Below are 19,493 nucleotides of genomic sequence, written 5' to 3'. Positions count from 1 at the left end.
TAAGTAAACAAGTAAAAGAGTAACTTGACACTGAAACCATTTACATTTAGTCAGAGCCTTTCACATCAGATTAATCCTTAAAGCACCACCAAGAATCATTTAAGCTAAGACTAAAACATGCCTGTTTCTGGTATATGTAATTCAAGATCTGCCTGAAATTACCATGTCTGTACTACACATCAGTGGAGATCTGAAAATGAGACTGCTTTATATGAAAGAGCAAGAGATTTAGTAGGAAGAAAGAAGGAGAAGTGTTATGGCTGTGATGCCATGGTTAAAATTCCCATGCTTGCCATTGCTAACCCTAAAGAAGATGCTTTTGCTAGCCTAAATAATTAAGTGGGTGGGTGGGAAATCCTATTGATTTGCCAGAACAATTTTTGTTGGACTTCTTGCACCTGACAAGTGACTAGAGCAGATGTCTGCGTGTTTGAGATGTCTGCTAAAATAAAAGCTGGACGTGGGAGAGCCATGAGAGTCCAATTCCATTCCAAATCCTGAGAAAAGGGAAGGGAGGGAGAAAGAGGAGGAACTTTGTATTCCTTTTTTCTTCCTCTTAAGCCTAATGGCCTTTACCTTCCCAAGAAATGTATCTACTCCAAACGGTTTGGTATCACTGCGCTCCCTTCATCCTGCCGTGCTATGAAAGGATCAACAGGAGGTGACCTTCAGCACAAAGCTCGTGTCTGTCAAGGTACCTTTTCTACTGCACTTTGGTTTTTGAGGATTTAATGCTCCTCTACTGAGGTTGTATTGGTGCAATGCATTGTCATATGACCTTGCTGCAGAGGGGGGCGTGGAAAACTTTTGCAGAAGGAACTTGAATTTCTATCAGTCTACAAAGGAGACCACTGGTATGCTATATCAGGGTTTTATGGGCAAATCCAGTGAATTACTAATGAAACAGCCACTCAGCAGAAGCTGGTTTCTGTGCATTTCTAGATCACATGAGGAGAAGTTTATCTCCTAACTCCTTCTCTCCCAGTAACATCCCAAGCAGTTTCTGGTCTCTGCTTGCTCTCCCCAGTGGAGCTCTGCCTGAGTCTCCTCCTAAGCCACAATATCCTGGCCACCATGGTCCCTGCTGCTGCCCTGGCAGGGGAGGATTTATTTAAGGATTTATTTACAAGCATGAGTGCTTCTAAGGGATGCAGGTTATCTGATATGCAGGCTGTTAATGAAAATATGAACATGTTAGAATATGTTAGAAAACTTTTAATTTTTAAGAGCCTTTGGTGGTAAAATACTTCTTGTGAAGTGATAAGGAGATACTCTCATAGGCGATTAACTAGGTGAAAGCTAAGGAATAAAGGTAGAAATGAACTGTGGATTTCCATAATGGAGAATTTTTAGCATTCAGAACGGTCACATCTAAAACAGGCGTGGAAGAGCTGTGAAACTGTCAGTACCGAGTGGGCCGAGTGAAGTGGCAGACAAGATCTCATGAAAAGAAATGCAAGATGATGCACATGGGGAAAAAATAACCCTGCCTAAGCTTAAGCAGGGATGGGCCCTAAATTAATTATTACCACTCAGGACATCTTGAAATAAGTGTACCTACTTCTCTAAAAACAAAAACTTAGTAAAACAATAAATAGAATTTTAAGATTTAGAAAAAAGAATAGCAAATGAAACAACTATTGCTAGTTACTACTGTGCACCTAAACTCTGAGTATTGCTGATAGTTCCAATACCCCCACTCAAAAATCATAGCACTGAGCTAGCAAAGATTGAGAGAAAGACAGCGTGGCAGTCAGAAGCAGAGAACAACCTCTGTTCAAAGTAGTCCATGAGATTGCCATCTGCAGCTTGGAGGAGAGAAGCTGGGGCAACCTTCTGGAAGGCCAGAAGAATGAAAGGATTCAAAAAGGGACTAGACAAATTCACAGGGGTGGATCCACTGCTGATTAAATCAGAAAGCCATGGTTGTGAAAGCTGAGGGGATGCCTGGGGAAGGTCTCTGTCTGCTGTAGGTGCTGTCCGCTCTGCCAGTGGTCACAGCCAGGGACAGCGCGGAGCTCCACAGCTCTTCGATCTCTCCCAGCATCACGGGAAGAAACCTGCCATGTTTGGTATTTAATTACATCTTTGTTAACACATCATATTTTTTCTTAAATTGCATCTTCAGCGTTTCATTTTTATCTAAGCAGAGCATCTAATAATGGAACCTTTTAAAGGAAGTCCCAGATCACTTGACTGGTGATAAATGATTCCGCTCGCCCTTAAAATTTTTTACTAATCTATTCACACGTCTTTTAAGAATTTGCCACAAGCTGTTCTCCAAACATATGTACATTTTGAACTGTGGCAGCACGTGCCTGGATTATACTCTGCAGAGAATTTGATCTACCTATTTCAAAACACAGTTACCTGAGCAGCATTTAATACTAGCAGGCTACACAGAAACACTTGGATTTGGTTTTATTTTTCAGGAATCCCTGAAAGCTGCCCCTTTCTAGGACAATTCATTTCTTAGTTCTCTCAGACTACACAATGGATGAGACTGTGAGGGAAAACTATTATGGTAAGCAGGGATTTATAAAGATTTTTTTTTAACTGTTGAAAATACGGGAAATTAATGAGATACAGTTTATAAGTATATGAAACATACAGTCCTTCAAAACAGATATATAGATTTTTTTTTCTTTAATACTACCAAGTCATCCAAAATGTAATACTTAAGAGTGATATATACAGCTATCTACCTAAAAAAAAAATCCTTCCAAGGCAGAAGTCATAATCCCAGAGCCAAAAAAAAACCTAGACAAGAACAGCAATGCCGCAGAAACATTTCCTGACAATGGATCTTACGATGGGATCTAATTTTTCTGCAGTCTGTTTTATGAAAAATTTGTGACTTCAGGGAGATTTGAATCCTGAGAGCACCAAAGCCTCTAAGATACTTGAAGCCATCAATGTCTCCCCCTAAATCTCCCTCAGAGATTAACAGCATTTGTGTCAGGAACACAAACTGACCCAGCGCTGGCACCTAGCAGCTGATGCTTTCCCAGAAGGTAGTTAATTGTGCAATGATCAGCTGTAAGCTTATTAGCAAAAGACAACTTAAATTAAAAAATTAAGAGACAAAATTATTTAAAAGACATTTTTCCATTTAGAAAGCATGTAGGGTCTTCTTTCAGTAACTTACTGATAACTACAAATTCACTTTTTTCTCTATATTAATATTTTTATTTGATAAAATCACCCACTTTTACTCTTCATGATCCAAATTAACATCCTTCCCACACCTTCTTGTCATAGAAAAGAAAGAGTCAATTCTGTGGCTTTACACCTGAGGGGTCCACATGCTTGGGTCAGCTGTACACAAAGCCAGAGCTGTTGCTGAATACAGATACTGCTTCTAACACTGTATATTTCTATCAGCCTCTTGCTTTTTGGAAATAAAAATGATTTCTCCTCACTTGGGAGACCCATATGCTGGAAATAGCTGATTCTAAGAAGATAATACCAACAAATAATGCTTTTCTGGTTTACATCAAGAATTTTTTTTACATCTGTTCAGTACTTTTAGGCATAACTGTTGAGACTGTATTTTGTAGAAAGAAACTTTCCTGTTTTTTCTCCTATATAGTAGCTAAATGCCAAAAATGATCAGCTAAGAGGAAAAAAAATTGAACCTCTACTTTATCTATTAGACCCTATGGCAGATAAATTCTTGCAGTCCTTTCTAATGTTAACGGATATAGATAGTAAACCAAGCAAATGAACCTTCCTGAGCCAGCTGTCCTTTTCAATGTCATACAGCTGATCACATGAATATTTATTGTATCCTCAATTCTCAAAAGGTGCAAGAGTTTTCATTCAATCAGCAGGCTCCAGCATATGAGATTTTAATTGGGAGAACATATTAAATGTAAACATCTGTAATTTCATTGCTACTGAATAATCTAAAATTTGGGAAGCTTGAGTATAATGGACTTCCTATCAGGGCTGATATTAGAGTAAAGATAAAATATTTTACTGAAATTGATTGGCTATTTTATGTGACACTTATTTGGAGAACAGAAATCTGTGGCATGCTGCATAGTTGCAGATGATGATAATCCCTTTTGTTTATAAGGTTAATGAACTTATGAATTGAAACATCCCATTGTGTGCTGATATGGAATGTATTTATCTGCATAGCACAGGCATAAGAAGCTAGGTGGGAAGGAGTGCACATACCTTAGAAATCTGAAGATCTAAGAAAAAATAATGGACCTTAGGTACTTTAATTCAGGCTTCTCATGAAAGCAAAATAGGCCCTGTAGAATCATTAGAAAAAACTTGATTCCATTTCCAGGTTTGTGCTAAGAAAACTTGCAGAGTTTGTTCTTTGAAAACACAAAAGCAGCACCACTAGGACCAAATGACCTAGTCAGGAACATGCTGGAGGACAGAAGTCATCTAGAGAGGGGAGTGATGTGGTTAAGATCCTCTATGCTTTATTCTCCAAAAAATATCAAATAGCCAATTGAGTATTTCATGCCTGCAAACTGCAGCAATGTAGTTTCAGTAATATTAAAAATCTCTTTCACTTCTCAAGGTTCTTTCACTATTATTAATTGCATATATTGATTTGAAAAGCTAAATCATATAACAATTTCTTTTAGCTCCAAATTATACTATCAGTTAAACAAGCTTAGAAAGTGTGGTTTTGTAGCTGAAGAGGCAGAAGAACAGCTCAAACCCGAATATCATCAAAGCCAAGTAGAAATGAGAAACCAGATTCTTTGCCCACAAGCTGCAAGTATCTTCCACAGGGGACTCACCCTGCAGGTGGGTTTTCACTGCTCTGTTCCAAAGATGTCCAAGCTGGGGCAGACAGACATCCTAATTCCTAAAGCTCTGTTTTCTTTAGAATCTGCAGATTGGTCACAGAAAATCGTGTCCCCAGGCACCATCTTACCCAGGAAGAAGCAGGGGTGAAATTGCAGCACAAATAACTGTCTCAGATCACACAGTTATCATTGATCAATAAGCTGTTTTTTATCTCTAAAATGCAAGGAGTTCAAAGAAACTCTGGGGCTGAATGGGACTTATTTCAGAATGCTGTTTTCTGCAGTCAGCAGAGGCTTATCTTGGATTTATGGTTTTTAGTTAAGACTGCAAGTTTTGAGAAATGAGAGAAACTTCTTTCATTAGACTCTGTTTTATCATGTTTTGAAAATCCAGCAGTCATTGGCATATGCAGTGTATGGGCAAATTATATCTACAACTCCACTTTTGCTAAATAGGAGGAAGATCATAACAAGTATGCAGAGTTACCTGCCTTTAATTTTTAAAAAAATGTTTATTGATTATGCCTGTATTTTCAGTTTGTTTACACTTTATAACTGTGCTAACTGACAGTCCCTGCTACAGTAAAATTCATGCAAATATTGCCAGTTTTCCAATTTCACTGGAAGTTACCAGTTAACAAGATCTGTTTACAACACATGGTTTCTTTCTACAGAAATTAGGGTATTAAGAGATTTACAGGGGATCACAAGTTCTTCTCCTAGAGGAAGCTGCCTCCCAAACACATGAAATCCAGGCAGTAGGAAGATATGAAGTAGGCAGGGACAAGTGTACTCCATAAAGCTCTGGAACAAATTCATCCAACAATCTCCTTTTGGCCATTTCCAGCTGGCTGCAAGTGCTTTTCCATGGGATGCAGATAGCAAACTTATCTTGATACCGTAAAAAGCTCCACAAGAATGGAGTTTTACCACAGAGGACTCACACTACTGAGTATTATCCTAAACATAATGCAATGGGTAGATTAATTAATTCAGTTTCAGTATTTTAGCTGTCATGTGGCATTCAGTACTGTCATGTGAGGCAATGCTGCCCCAGGCACAGCTGCACCTCCCTGGCCTCACACGTTGCTGCAGGATGCTGGAGACTTGGAGGGGGCAGCCCCAGGAGGGCCCTTCCTCGCAGAACGACATGCATGGCAAGTGTTTTTAGGGGGGAAGCACGAGGCTGTTCTTCAGGACAGGACTTCAGAGATAGGCTGTAGTTTGCTTGGTTTAGCCACTTTGCCACTGAACCAGGGCATCTAATATATGCTCGTAATTTGGGGGGCAAAGGCAGTTGCCTGGGAAGATCTCCACAGAGCTGTGAGGTTAAAACTGTCCAGATCCACCCCAAACTAAAAGTGAAACACTAGAGTTAGCTTCCAAGCATTCAGCTGGGAACACGACTCTGAGTTCTTTAAAGAAATACCACTGGAGATGACAAGATTTTGATAAACTACGTGTAGCCCGCATAGCAGAAGAAAGCACAGAGTAAGGTCAAATTTAGGTGGTGGATCAGGAGAAGGGATGGGAACCAAGGCATCCTTTAATGTCGGGACGGAGCCTGGGGAAAAGCATGATAATATGTTTTAAGGGCAGTGGAAGTTAATCCTTTCATTAGGAACAGGTCAGGAGCCTGGCCAGGTGAATTTTCTTTTTTTAGTCTCTTAGCACTTTAAGATCCTCTGTGCTCTGCACTGGCCAAAATGACTTGCTCCTGGATGTACCACTCAAACACAGTTCTTTATTTACCACTTTATCTTCTTTTACTGATATAATTTTGAAGCATGGCTGACCTTGTCTATGCCCCTGCTTTACCCTGTGAAATCTCTTCACATAATCCTTGTCACTCGTTTTCCACTCCTGATCTGCCCCACATCAGAACTGTAGTTTGGTGCAAGATAATTCCCTGTGCTGGATTAGAGAACATCCCAAGTGATGCTTTGACAAAGGGGAGACAAAGCTTCTACCATTATAGAACACAGGAAAATAAATGTGCCACAAGAATTGGATGTTTAAGCAAGTGCCAGTAAGTCAAAATTACATCCAGCTATAAAGGCTGGCTCCAAACTACTTAATAGTAATTTATTAAAATGACAGCTACTACAGTGCTGCCTGTCACAAAATGTGAAAAAATACTCTATTCTCTAATTATGGCTGTAGTCTACCCTCACTCTGTGCCTCTACCAAGGGTAAAAAAAATGCACTTAGTATTTTGAAAATTTCTGCAAGGCAAAGGCAGGTCTGTAAATCAACAGTAACAACGAACTCCTTGCAAAGCATGTCAAGAGAGAAGTTGACCAAGACCTTAAGCCTCTTGGAACAAGAATGACATTCTCAATTCTCGGAGCCCCCGAGCCTTTTGTGGCTCTTTTCCAGATTAGAGGGAGCGTGAAGCAATCCTAAGAGGCTATGTGAGAGCAGCGTAGTGCACATGCATGAGAGAGCATGGGAAAGGGGTATGAGACCCAGCTGGAGCACTGCTACCCTGACTTCATGAGGTGGTCCTACAGCTTCACAGCCAGAGCTAGTTTTAACTTCCCTGGCAAACACCCAGAGGGTGAGTTTATGTGTAACACCTTGAGCTTTCGGCCAACTGCAAAGCAGCAAACCCATGAACCTGCAGCTCTGAGGCTAGTAGCAACTCTGTTTGAATGACTACCTCAATCTTAACAGTGCTTGAAGCACAAGTGCCTAGTGACACAAGGTTCATGCTCCTGTACTGAGCAAGAGCTGTTGCAATTTGTTGGGTTGTAAAACATAGTGTATAAGTGTGATTTCATGAAAGAGGAATACTTTCAGTGCACAATTAATTGCCTTCTTGAGTAAAAGTGATGATGATACTTACATTTCCAAGTCCTCAAGTCTCTTTCTTTTACAAGAAAGTAGAGAGGTGAATAGAGTTATCAAAATAAACATTCTTAAATCAAAGGAACTCTTCTTCACTTTGCCCTGAGGATGTTCCCAGTGAGACGATTTCTTAGGCTATGCTATTCCTAGCAGCGTCTGGCACTACAAGATATTCCCTTTTCTGACCTATTTTGCCCATTTTGATTCTTTCGGAGTTGCCTTGCAATTACTACATTAGTGCTTAACTGCGTATGTTTAGGGTATGTCTGCACAGCATCATTCTGTGCCACGTGGGGATGCATGAGCTGGCAACAATCACAGTGGCTCTGAAAACAAAACCACTGGAAATATAGTACAATATTTCACCAAATTAACATACTACTGCCATGAGAAGTGAATGACTACCAAGGTGCTTGACATGGTGTCATGCAGATCCATATTTCGATACTGATGTAAGCTGTATTTTGGACATTACACCTCCTACATCCAGTTGATACTTTCCTACCATTAATATGCTTTCTACCCCTAATTGTGCATTTTAATCAAAGGATTTCAGGTTATTTCAAGTTGGAAGGGACCTCAGGAGGTCTCAGTGGTTGCTGCTGAAGTTTTTCTGTTCTGTCTTCTACTAAAGGGCCTGAAACTTGGATGCTGTATTCTAGAGGGGTCCTAATGAGTGATGACTAAAGGGGGATAATAATTTCCCCTCAATCTACTGTCTATGCTTCTGTTAATATAGCCCAAATTACTTTGTTAAAGATTTTCTTTACCTCCCTTTAACCTCCCTTAAACTACAAATAACCAATGATTTTTAGCCTGTTTTTATTACTGATGACAGAGTGTGTAATTTTCAGCATATTTTTTCTACTACATTTTTGGAGAAGAATTCACATAGAAAGGGTAATTACTTCTCTGTTCTATCACTGTCTACAGCAAATGTAATTTTTGGTTCATTGCTGTTCTTGTAAACTTAGGATTTGGGTGCTCTTTGGGATCCCTGAAATTCAATGCAGTTATTATTTGAATAAATTTGCTTGTCACTTCCACAGCAGGCTGTAATTTTCATTTACTATTGGAGGTGTTCAACTGAGGTTCAACAGTGGCTACCTATGTAGTTGCCTGGGGAGAAAGAAAAGTAACTCAAGAACATGTTGGAGGGTAGGAGGCAAAGCAGGATCTTGAACCTGGGTCTGTTGTCCTCAGCAAAATACTCCAGTCACAGAACTTTTGATTGCTTTGTCATTTTCTCTTTCTCTTCCTCTCCTCTTTCCCTCTCCATCTCCCCCAACCACAAACTCTATAATAATTTTCTTGAAAAATTAATGACTGACTTAACTGATTAATATGTATGTATCTCAATGTTCTCTATGGATTATTTTTTTTTCTGTCTGATCTTCTGCAAAGAACTTCCAATTGGCTATTATATTCAATAAAGTGAAAACTCAGAGTCCCAAGAGGCTAATTATCCATGGTTTTATTACAGTATAAATTCTGGCAATCATGGAATTTTAAAATTCAGCTGAGGTAATAGGAAAAGCAACTCTTTTAATAACTGCATGATCATGAAATACTGCAAAGAAGTTTTCTGAGATCATTTGCTATTATGAGATATGGCTTTCCCAGTACTCTCTTAGTTGCTTTTCTGTTATGAATTTAGAAGAGTGAAGTTTGGCCCTATAAGTTGAAATTGCTTTTTTATTTCCTCAGGAAGCAGTTTTGGGCAAAAGAAAAATTCCTTCAAAACATATTTTGAATTCAGGGAAAGGACTGTATTAGGCTGCAACTTGCAAGATGACAATTAGGTCCACCTAATTAAAAAATCAACCTCCCTAGACCTCTGTCTAACCAGTTTTCCCATTTTCCAGTTGCTCCTGCAGCTTTTATTTCAAGGTCCTGAACTTCATCTTGATTTAAAAAAAAAAAAAAATTCAATTGCATGTGGAGGAATAATTTATTCACATAACCCTGATATTTACTTGTGGACTGTCTCTCTGGGATATAAGAACAGAGAAAAGCTACTTTGTGGGTGAATCCTGTCATACTCTGACAGCCAAATGAGTGTGTGAAGCACAGAACCTCGGAGGCCAGAATAACCTTTGGTTTTGTCCAAGACGCAACAGACAAATGGTGACCCTGGAAGCAACCTTGAGAGGCCCTTCAGCTTTAATCTGTGCAGTGATTAATTAGCAGGTGTCAGGTTTTAATGAATTTATTTTTTTTATTAGGGGTGAACTTGGAAAAATATAAGCTGAAAAATGTGATTTACTTACTTATTGTGGACCCAGATTCGGGTCTGTTCAGGGAACTGATGATAACAAAGCCAAAGCCTTCATTCTCCTTGCGGTGGATCACAACGTCGCTGGTTTGCAGGCTGTGAGAAGTGAAGCCCTCGGGGGGTGTAGCATTGCTACTAGACACAGCGTGATTACTGTTAGCATAAGTAGTGTAGTCACTTCTTGGAGAACTGTGGTGCGTAGACACCGAGCCTGGGCTTCTGCCATTCTCTGGGCACGGTTCTCCTACAACATAAATCACACCAGTATTACAGTCTGACTTGCTCAGTGGCTTTGTGACTTGCACTACATTTGCTAATGCAACATGAATACAGTTGACTGTCTATAGCCCAGACTACCACAAGTATTAAACTGGAACTGTAAGAGATGCAGAGAGACAGGAATCTACACAATTATGCAAAACATTCAAGGGCAATCAGATAAAGCAAGCATGAACGCTCACTGCTAAGCTATCTAAAAGGGAGGAAAGGAAAGTAAGAAACAGTGGCTATGTGGATTGCAAAAACATTAGCAAGCACTATTCCCTTGTCTGCTGGTTGATCTGTCATCAAGAGGAAAATGTGACCAGCTAATCCAATATAAAATTATTTGTGTTTGGACTAAAAGAATTTAAGCAGGCAGCTAACACAGAGTAATTAGGATTAGCTGCATAATGTTCTTCTTACAAGTTGATTAGCATGCTGAAAAGATGTTCATGGAACAGAGCAGTTATACAATGAAAAATAATCACAAATTATTTTTCTGTGGGTGTTGTGACAGAAGCAGTGGTCATTTAAAGGTTTTGAAGATGCTCTGGCGTGGCGAATTCGAAAGGGCAGAAGTGAAAATAGAGTCCATCCACACTTCAGTATTGCTTTATAGTAACAAGAACAGGGAACAAGTTAAATCTTGTGGGATTACACACTTTTTTAGTACAAGGATTTTGGCAATTGAAAACAGTAAAGTTACACTTCCAGATGGGAAAAAAAAGATTTATATTCCTCACAGATCTAAGTTGTTTACACAAATCTGCATTTATTGACAGTTTTAATACAGAACTTTCAGATGAATATAAGTAATATGTTTTCTGTTTGGAGCAATGAGAGTGGCAGAGTCATTCTACTGAACATGTGAAGAGCTTACACATACACACATACATCCTAGGAAGAGAGCTTGCAAATTAGACCTTCAGTGTGTATATATTAATAAAATAAACATCATCCAAGGACAAGCTGTTGTTTTCTCGGTCAGGTGTGTCCTTTAGCAGTCCTTCTGCAACTACGAAATAAAGTGATTAGAAAGAATAAAGAGGAAGAAAACCAAACAATTATTATACTCCTGCATTAGAATTGAAAATCTCTAAGAGTTATTGAACCAAATCTGCAGCTAAATGCCATAGTCAGTGACAAGAGAGATCTCATTTTCTGGCTGTCATGTTTCAGAAAGCTGAATATTGTTTATGTCAGTATGGCTGCAACAGAAAGGAAATTATCTTACCCTGCAGAATGACCAAGAGCTGGCTTGGCCGTGAGAGAATGCAGCTGAATGCCATTAAGTACAGGAAAAGAAAGACAAAGGAGGAAAAGTTTAAATGGCCATTTGATTGCCAGCTGTGCAATAGGTATTAATCAGAAAAATTATATTCTGCTTCTGCCTGGGAAAAAATGGCATTTTAATCCACATTGTTCTGAATACCACATTTTCCTAATCAAATTATTTTCCAGAGCTTGTGAATGGTGATTTTCTGTTCCAGACCTGGGTAAATATCTGTGCAAAATGGCGATTCCAGGTGAGGGCTAAGTTACGTATATTAGCTATCAGGCAGGTAAGGAAAGCCCCGGATCCCTCTGTTGTATACATTCATGCTAGTGAGAAATTCACATGAAATCATTTGGCCTGATGCATTAGTATAGCATTTTTCAGTCATGCCCAACATCAGTAATTTTATAATTTTTCCACAAAGCTTATGTTGTAGCACACCAAATTAAAATCCTGTTCAGCTCCTGAAATGCTTAAACATTAATGAGTTACACACTATACTCCCCGGTGTGGCACTCTCAAGGCCCAAGAATAACTCCAGGTGTTTTACCAGCTTGCTTCATTTTCTGTGCCAGGAGACCAGAGTGTCTAACAGACCCTTTTATTTAATATTTAACAAGCAGCAGCGAAGGCTGGCATCCGCTCTGTGCTAACCCTCTTGCTAATTTTGCCTGCAGTCTGTACAGCCGGCTGACCCAGGAAAGGTGCTAATCGCAAGTGCTCGGCGGATTACCTTGGTTATTGGCCATTTTCCTAGCGCTGGGGGAGCTGCGAGGGGGCGTCGAGCCGGGCGGAGGGGGACCTTTCTGGCTGGAGGACTCTGGAGTCAGTAACAGAAGAAAGTCAGTCCCGCGAGAGCGCGGCTGGCAGGGAGCTGCGGTGCCGCAGTGGGAGGGGGACTGCGAAGACGAAGGTGAGTGGGAGGGCGGCTTTTTGGCAGGGGAGCGAAGGGGAATGGCGCAGGCAATGACAGTGGATCTAGGGCACGGGGAGGCAGGAGACAGGACAGGCTGGGAACGTGGTTTTGCTCATTTCTGGTGCCTCAGTGAAGTGCACTCACCACAAATGTTCTAAAAGTTCTTAAATAAACTTCTTTCCTTGAGTAAGCAAAGGTTGCAATGGAATGACAGCAAATTCTCCCATTAAAACTTTAAGAGATGCTGCCACACATTTTTCCAGGTTCCAGTGTTTTTCAATAATTGAGACTGAGCTAGTCTAAAGGTTTAATTTACTTCCAATACTTCATATTGTTTTAGGTTTATTTTCTGAATGTGTCTGCTTGAAGGAGCCGTTTGTGCCATCCAGAAGGTTTTCAGCCAGCTTGCGTTGCCGTCGGGGGGCGGAAATTCCAGATGACATCAGTGAGACCAGAAATGGGCTTTTAACACATACAAGAGTGACATGAGTTCCTGCCCTGAACAGTTAACCGTCTTTGAGCCTCTCTCTGATTGCTTATTGACACAGTCAGCTTTAACAGCTTTAACTTAGGTGAACATTTTGTCCCAAAAGTGGACAAGAGGAAACAGCACAGACCAAGACAGCATGGAACAAATCCAGAGCACTCATGATCACCACACCAGGGTTGCCAAGATTGTTTCCACTTCTGAAGGAAACAACACTCAGCTGCAGTGGTTTTGTCACAGAAACAAGGGACACATATTTACAATTATTCTGTCTTCAAAATGACACAAACATTCACTTTGATTTTAATTTTCTCTGTTTTTTTAAAACAACACCTGTTTGCGCTGCCAGCATTGAGATCTGCTTTTCCTTCCACCTTTCCCAGGCTTCACTCACCTGTGGGTAGCACCTTTCTCCTCACAGTAAGATTCACTTGCCCGTTTCGGGCAGCGTTATGCATAAGATCAATCACATATCGGTGGGTTTTGCCGGCCACTGGAATCCCATCTACATACACCAGCTCATCACCAGGATGGAGACGACCATCTCGGTCTGCTGAGCCCATGGCAATTACTGCTCCAATGAGAATCTAGGCAGCAAAGAAACAAAATCCCATCATATGTACACTGAGCCTCCAATTTAGTGCCATGAATGTTGCAGTGATTTTCCTTTTCTTTCAAAATTAAGCTAGTAATTCAGTGCAGGTGAAGAGATCTGTGTATGTCTGAAAGCTGTGCTCCTCCTCTATGGATATAATTGAAAATGCTTCCTTGCCTTCGGTAAGAAGGTAAGATGTTTTCTGCCTGCATAGGAGTGATACACCTGAGAATCCCGATCTAAGGATGATCTACGTGATATCTTCAAATCAAGACAATCTGTCTATAATGAGTGTTGAGTTTATATAGACTACATTATTCAGAAGAGTTAAACAGATTAATACCACATAAGGGTCCTTTTGACTTAAAATTAGTTAGTCTGCATACTTCTTATCAAAGGTTCCTCGCTGCTGTGTGCTTTAAGCACCTGGAGTAATACACTTGAGGTCAGTAGTGGAAGTGACCCCACTACACAGAGTTTGCTTAGAAGAAGTGCTACATCAAATGTTGTTACTCATAATGAATAATTGCTCAGGTAGTGGTTGATTAACAAAATGGAAAAAGAGGAAAAATGTCAGCTTACTCTGGGCAGATGTTGTTTTCCTAAATTGACATTTAAATGTAATTTGTATGGGACATATAAACTAGTAAAAATCTGTTCAAAACCTTTCAATGACTTTCTCCACTTTCTATGCACATAAATTCACATAATTTATTAGAAGAAGACATATATATTTTCCCAGTGGAATAATTGATAGAGCAGTTGAGATGGATTCAAACAAAACCTGCTTTCTTTGAAAGAATATTAAAGCATTCACGGAGAGTGTTCCAAATTTTCCTTTCTCTCATTCAGTGTGAGAGTGAGCACAGAATGATGGATATGACATACCGTGTGACAATCTGCTTTAAAAAATAAAAGATAAAAGCTATCAAGTATTGCTTTTCATGATGAACGGCAAAGGCTAGATGTGATAGTCACACAGGTGGTCTTGTGTTTTTTTGTGGTCTTAGCTGCAGAGTTGCAAGTATCCAGAGTGTTTAAATGAAAGCCCATGTGGAGCCTGGAGAATTTTCCTGTTTGTAGCCTCTCTTTGGCTCACTTTTGCTTTCAAAACTTAGCAAAGAGAGAACACGATGTGGCATTTTCCTGCTTCCTGGTGTTCCTGGGATCCTGTTAAGCACTGCCAGGCTGAGCTGCCAGAGAGACCCTTTCAGGTTCTCCATTCTGTTCTTCAAATAGTGAAAGAATATACCTCAAAGCTTTGGAAAATACTTTGTGCAAAATCCAACTATGAAATATGTATTTATGCTCTTTTACTGGACAGGAAAAAAGCTGTACAAAGCTACGTTTAGCTAGATCTCCACAAAGTATTCTCAAAACCTTTACATTTGGGCATCTCACATGAATAAGAATTTTTTCCTAGTTATCTTGGTAAGAGATGGGTGATAAACCTCTGCAGCTTGGAAGATTTGTAGGGATGGCCTTCCTCCTTTGGTTTTGTTGAGCATTTGCAGTTTCTTTATAATTGGCTGCCAAAGTATTGAACAATTTGTGCATCTTTAACCTTTGGAGAAACACAAATGCAGCTCACAGCATGGTAGGTCATCAGTAGCTACAGCAAAGTGCAAAAACTCCTTCTAGTTTTGACTATTTAAGTAATTATTGCTGATATTTCACATGTCCACAGTGGAATGTGATTGTGTTACTCATCTCAGTGGTGGAACTGACTCCTAACATAAGCAGCAGAGTCCTACTTTAAACACTTCAGGTAGGTGTGTTTGTCAAGATGATGGCCACTATATCTGTTATTGGGTATATTTAATAGCAAGAATAACTTAATTTTCCTTCTTTTTCATTTTTTTGTGTCTGAACTTGTTTCTTATCCAGTATCTGCTCTCATCTCATGTCTGAGTAGTTTCCATAATAGTTACAAATTCTACAAGCGAAACACAACTTGGAAAAATATTTATCAGGATTATATTACCTCTGTAATGCAGTTTCATACTAGCATGAGATTGCTTTGAATGTGTGAGGAAAAGGATGATGACATGTAGGCAGTAAAGAGTGTGTTGTAGAGAAAAGGGGAAGTTTCACCTATTGCTTGAGATTAAACATGAGAAATGCTGGGATTAAGAAGATTATGACAGAGCATAATCTGAAAGTGAAGCTTGGGTCTATTAACTCATACATGTTAATCTGTTTTGATACTGAGTTTCTCTGTAATTCTTAGTGATTATTTGACTTTGTGTTTCAGTTTTTCTGAATATAACACAGTAAATTCATGGGCACATAGTAAAATTCAGGTAATACACATAAAAGGTGTGATTCATTTTACCTAATTTTAAGTGTCTGTGATGTCTAAATCCAAGCTAATAATCAGAACTCTGTCTAATCACTGCTAAAAATAGGAGTTCTTAAGGCATAGTCTGCATTATCCTAATGTTTTGCTCTATGGACATCTGTTATGTCTTAGAAATGTCTGTTTCTTGGCATTGATCATAAAAGGAATACAGACATACATCTTGCAGGCATTTTTGAGAAGAATCCCAGTCAATCTGTGTTGAAAAGGTGAAACTCTAAGTGTAATTATGTATATGTTCCTGTGATTTTGAGTTTGAGCTGCACAAATGTATCCAAAATACTTCTCCACTTTGGGACAGCAATTTGCAACTTCAGTAAAGTTCCAATTTATGTGTATTTGCAGCCTTTCAGTGATATTATAATTCAGTGTAATAGAGTCAGATTATCTCTAACTCCTCAATTTACTGGGAGATGTGATAAATACCTGTGGTGGTGTGATCTCATGAGATTTGAGAGGTGGTTGGAACTGGCACAACCCACAGTCTTGATATTTGAAATTTCTCAATAAATTTAAGCCTTTCCTTTAGAAAGCGTCTTTATGCTCACAAATATGGAAAGTGGAGTAGTCCAGCAGCACTTTCTTGTTCTAAGGTGCCAGGTAGCTGATATAACTAGAAGGAAACTAAGCTACAGTCCCTGTATAGTGTCAGTATTATCCTTCTAAAAAAACTTTATGTGGATTCTGCTTCTTTGAAAAACTTATTGCCTTATGCCGAAGAATCCATATTCCCTTTTTGAAATCAAACCACAAAGACAAAAGGCAATGAAAACTTCCTTTTCTTCTGTGTTGCCTGACGGCACAGCAGGAGAGCTGAAACAAACATTTCAAAGTGTCTCAGTTCTTGTTTCATAGGAAATGCAGGGGTTTGGAGGACAGGCAGAAACTGCCTCGTCTTTTCTGGCGGTGAAAGGAATGGGAGGCTGCAGGTAGGCTGTCCATGGGGGAGCAGGGAAGCAGTGGAGGAGAGAAAACAGAGTTAAGAAGTCTTGTATTTTGAATACAAATTAGATGGAAACTAAAAAAAGTGGAGTACATCTGTCGTCTTTATTAGTGATGAATTTGAGCAGTGAAAACAGGTAGATGGGCAACAAAGAGGGAGTGAGAACTGGGAAGTTCTGCACTGCAACATCTAGCTCTAAGGAGGTGCCTTTTTGCCTCGTAGAATCCTCAGCCTCAAGCTAGGATCTTATTCATTCCTGAGGACTTTGAGACATGGTTTGTGGGGAGACATAAAGCCTGTTAGATTGATACGTCTGGGGGAAAAATGTTTTTGTATTTGCAAGCCCTGAAATAGAGAGAGCAACCTTGAGGCTAAGTGCAGGCTGAGAGCAATTGTTCAGCAGGACAGTGAAGTGTCTTAGAAGGTGGTTCACAGAAGGCAGTATTTTTGGTCCTGCTCTCCAAAAATAGCAAGGTGCTTATCTTTGCACTTGGTATCCAGCTATGACTCTCTGACTTTGGACACTAAAGCCAGGTCAGTCCTTTGCTGAAAAGAAACTAGAAAGAGCTGCTTCCTCTGTGACAGTTCAGTGCATAATCTATGTAGCTGGGACACAAAAGACTCATTTCCAAATTCCCACTCTACTGGATTGTTGAGCAGAGACATAAATTCAGGTCTCCCACAACTCCAGCATGTACCCTTAACCATCAGAATATTAGATACTCTAAACCAGTTTTCTTGCAGTCCTTTAGGTTGAAATCATTCCATTTTATATAAATAAGCATCTTTTAGATGAGGCATGTGAGCTGCACTTTTCCCCATAAGAGTGTCGTAAACCTCCAAACTGCAGAGCCAGTCAGACACTCAGTCTGTGACTACTTAATTATCCATTTGTAAGGAAGACAGACTTTCCCAGAATACTGAGCGGCCTTGTAGCTGGCTACACTTTCCTGGGAGGTGGGAAATGCCACCAGACATTACTGTCCAAAGCAGGTAGAACGAGACTTTCAAATCTTCCACTATTGCCAGTTCTTTGCAGGATAAAATGATAAAATGGGACATTTCCACTAGCTCCTAACAGATTTCCTTTTTGGCTTCACCCAGTAGGTGAGCTTTGAGAAACCGTACTGGCTAGGCCATCCAGAAAGGACAGGAAAAATGCTTAGCTGGAGAGTGTGCAGATGATGGCTCAGTGGCCTCATTTTATGTGTGCTGGGACATGTTCCACAGAAGAAAGTTAGATGCCAGAGGGGCTTCAGGCACACTGCAAGTGTAGATGATGAAACAGTCTTGTTTTGGAGTCCTTCTGTACAGCTATACCTTATTTAGCTTTGAAAATCCATTCCAAACACTTATTCTAAAATAGAGTTTCCGCATTTCAATCAGCACTTGAAGCACCTTTTTTAGAATACAGTGCATTTGTTTTACAGGAGGCATTAGTAAACTATTAATATTTATCAGTACTTCGACAGACGTTGACAATTTTAAAATAGAGGAGCTTCTTTGTTTCTTAGGGCCATATGTTGGTTAATGTTAATGCTTGAATGACAACTATATTATTCTGTATGAATTTGAATATGGAATATATAAATGTATCAAGTAGTTATACATTATCTCAGAAATGTGGTAACACAGGACTCAGACTATGCATAAGGTTGTGATAATAAAATGTTATCATTATCAACTTTGGATTAGTCCCTGCTGACAAACCATAGTTACATCATCAAAGTTATTCTGAAGGAGTACTAATTCTGCCTGCTCTTTCAAAATTATAGTATTTACATATATCTCACTAATTTACCAAAATGTGTGCACATTTCTTTTAAAAATTGTGTATATGTTTTATATTTTATTTCATCTGCGATGAATCCATGTTGGTTTTGTTACCTGTTATTTGGTTACGGGGATGTCTCCCTCCTAATGGTATAAAACTACCATTTTTATGCCTGATGCATCACATGATGTTGTCATCTAACCTGGACATGGACTACCGTTCCCTGGTGGGGCCTTCTGTGCTTCTGGAAATAAACTACATTGTCAACAGTATCTTTTAACCTTATGCATACATATAGTTTGCCTACATTGAACACAGTTATACATAGTCTTACATATATTTTAAAAATCTGCTTAAACTTGGTTTTGGAAAGTCAAGATTAAAAGATGCCAGGTCACACTCTGCAGTAAAGGGCTGAGTGATGCACCGTTTCTAATTTAATTCCTTCTGATTCTAACTTAATTTACTGTGACATCTTTTAGATGCGGACAACCTGAGAGTCCTGTCTTCTTCTATGGATGAATAAAAAAGCCATTTTACTTACAGCCTTAACATGGTGTTCATTTGAGTCCAACTGTAGTAATATGATTTTTCTGACCTTTACACAGATTTTAGAGTTATAAAAAGGAAAGTCAGGAAGAAATCACTCACAGGCTGTCCAGGCTCATCTCCTCCCAGGATCCTGAAGCCAAACCCAGACTCCATTCTCCGAAGGTGAACATCCAGCTCCTTGTAATCGGGACCTGGTTTAAAGGGAAATCCCACTGAGCAAGGCATTTTGGCTTTGTCTTGAGAATTTGCACCATCTTCCCTCCCACCTTGTGTTCATTGCACATGACTAATGGCATCCTGGTTAGAGCTGGTGGAAACAAATGGGACACAATGTGTTGTACACAGACAAGGAGGAGACTTGACAATGGAGATATATCTTGGAGGATGATTATGTTCAGTAGAATACACTAAACCAAGCTAGAAC

At 39.6% G+C, this 19,493-nt stretch overlaps 1 protein-coding gene across 17 annotated transcripts in view; it reads right to left on the bottom strand.

Moving 5' to 3' along the window:
• Window positions 1-19,493, bottom strand: part of MAGI2 (membrane associated guanylate kinase, WW and PDZ domain containing 2) — a 756,464-nt gene that overhangs the window by 53,101 nt on the left and 683,870 nt on the right. For 13 of the 17 annotated variants that reach the window (XM_087764995.1, XM_087764994.1, XM_087764980.1 and 10 more), the window contains 4 exons: window positions 19,169-19,260; window positions 13,241-13,433; window positions 12,177-12,263; window positions 9,902-10,150 (listed from right to left, as the gene is read on the bottom strand). In XM_087764995.1, the coding sequence (XP_087621121.1) occupies window positions 9,902-10,150; window positions 12,177-12,263; window positions 13,241-13,433; window positions 19,169-19,260 (621 nt within the window). The remainder of the gene's footprint in view (window positions 1-9,901; window positions 10,151-12,176; window positions 12,264-13,240; window positions 13,434-19,168; window positions 19,261-19,493) is intronic. The other 4 variants (XM_009462907.2, XM_087764984.1, XM_009462908.2 and 1 more) reach the window with 1 other exon arrangement.

The sequence above is a fragment of the Nipponia nippon genome, unplaced genomic scaffold (genome assembly GCF_047370975.1).
Source record: "Nipponia nippon isolate SJK-2023a ecotype South Korea unplaced genomic scaffold, ASM4737097v1 scaffold_3, whole genome shotgun sequence".
Taxonomy (NCBI): Eukaryota; Metazoa; Chordata; class Aves; order Pelecaniformes; family Threskiornithidae; genus Nipponia; species Nipponia nippon.
This window is presented reverse-complemented; position numbering and strand designations above follow the sequence as displayed.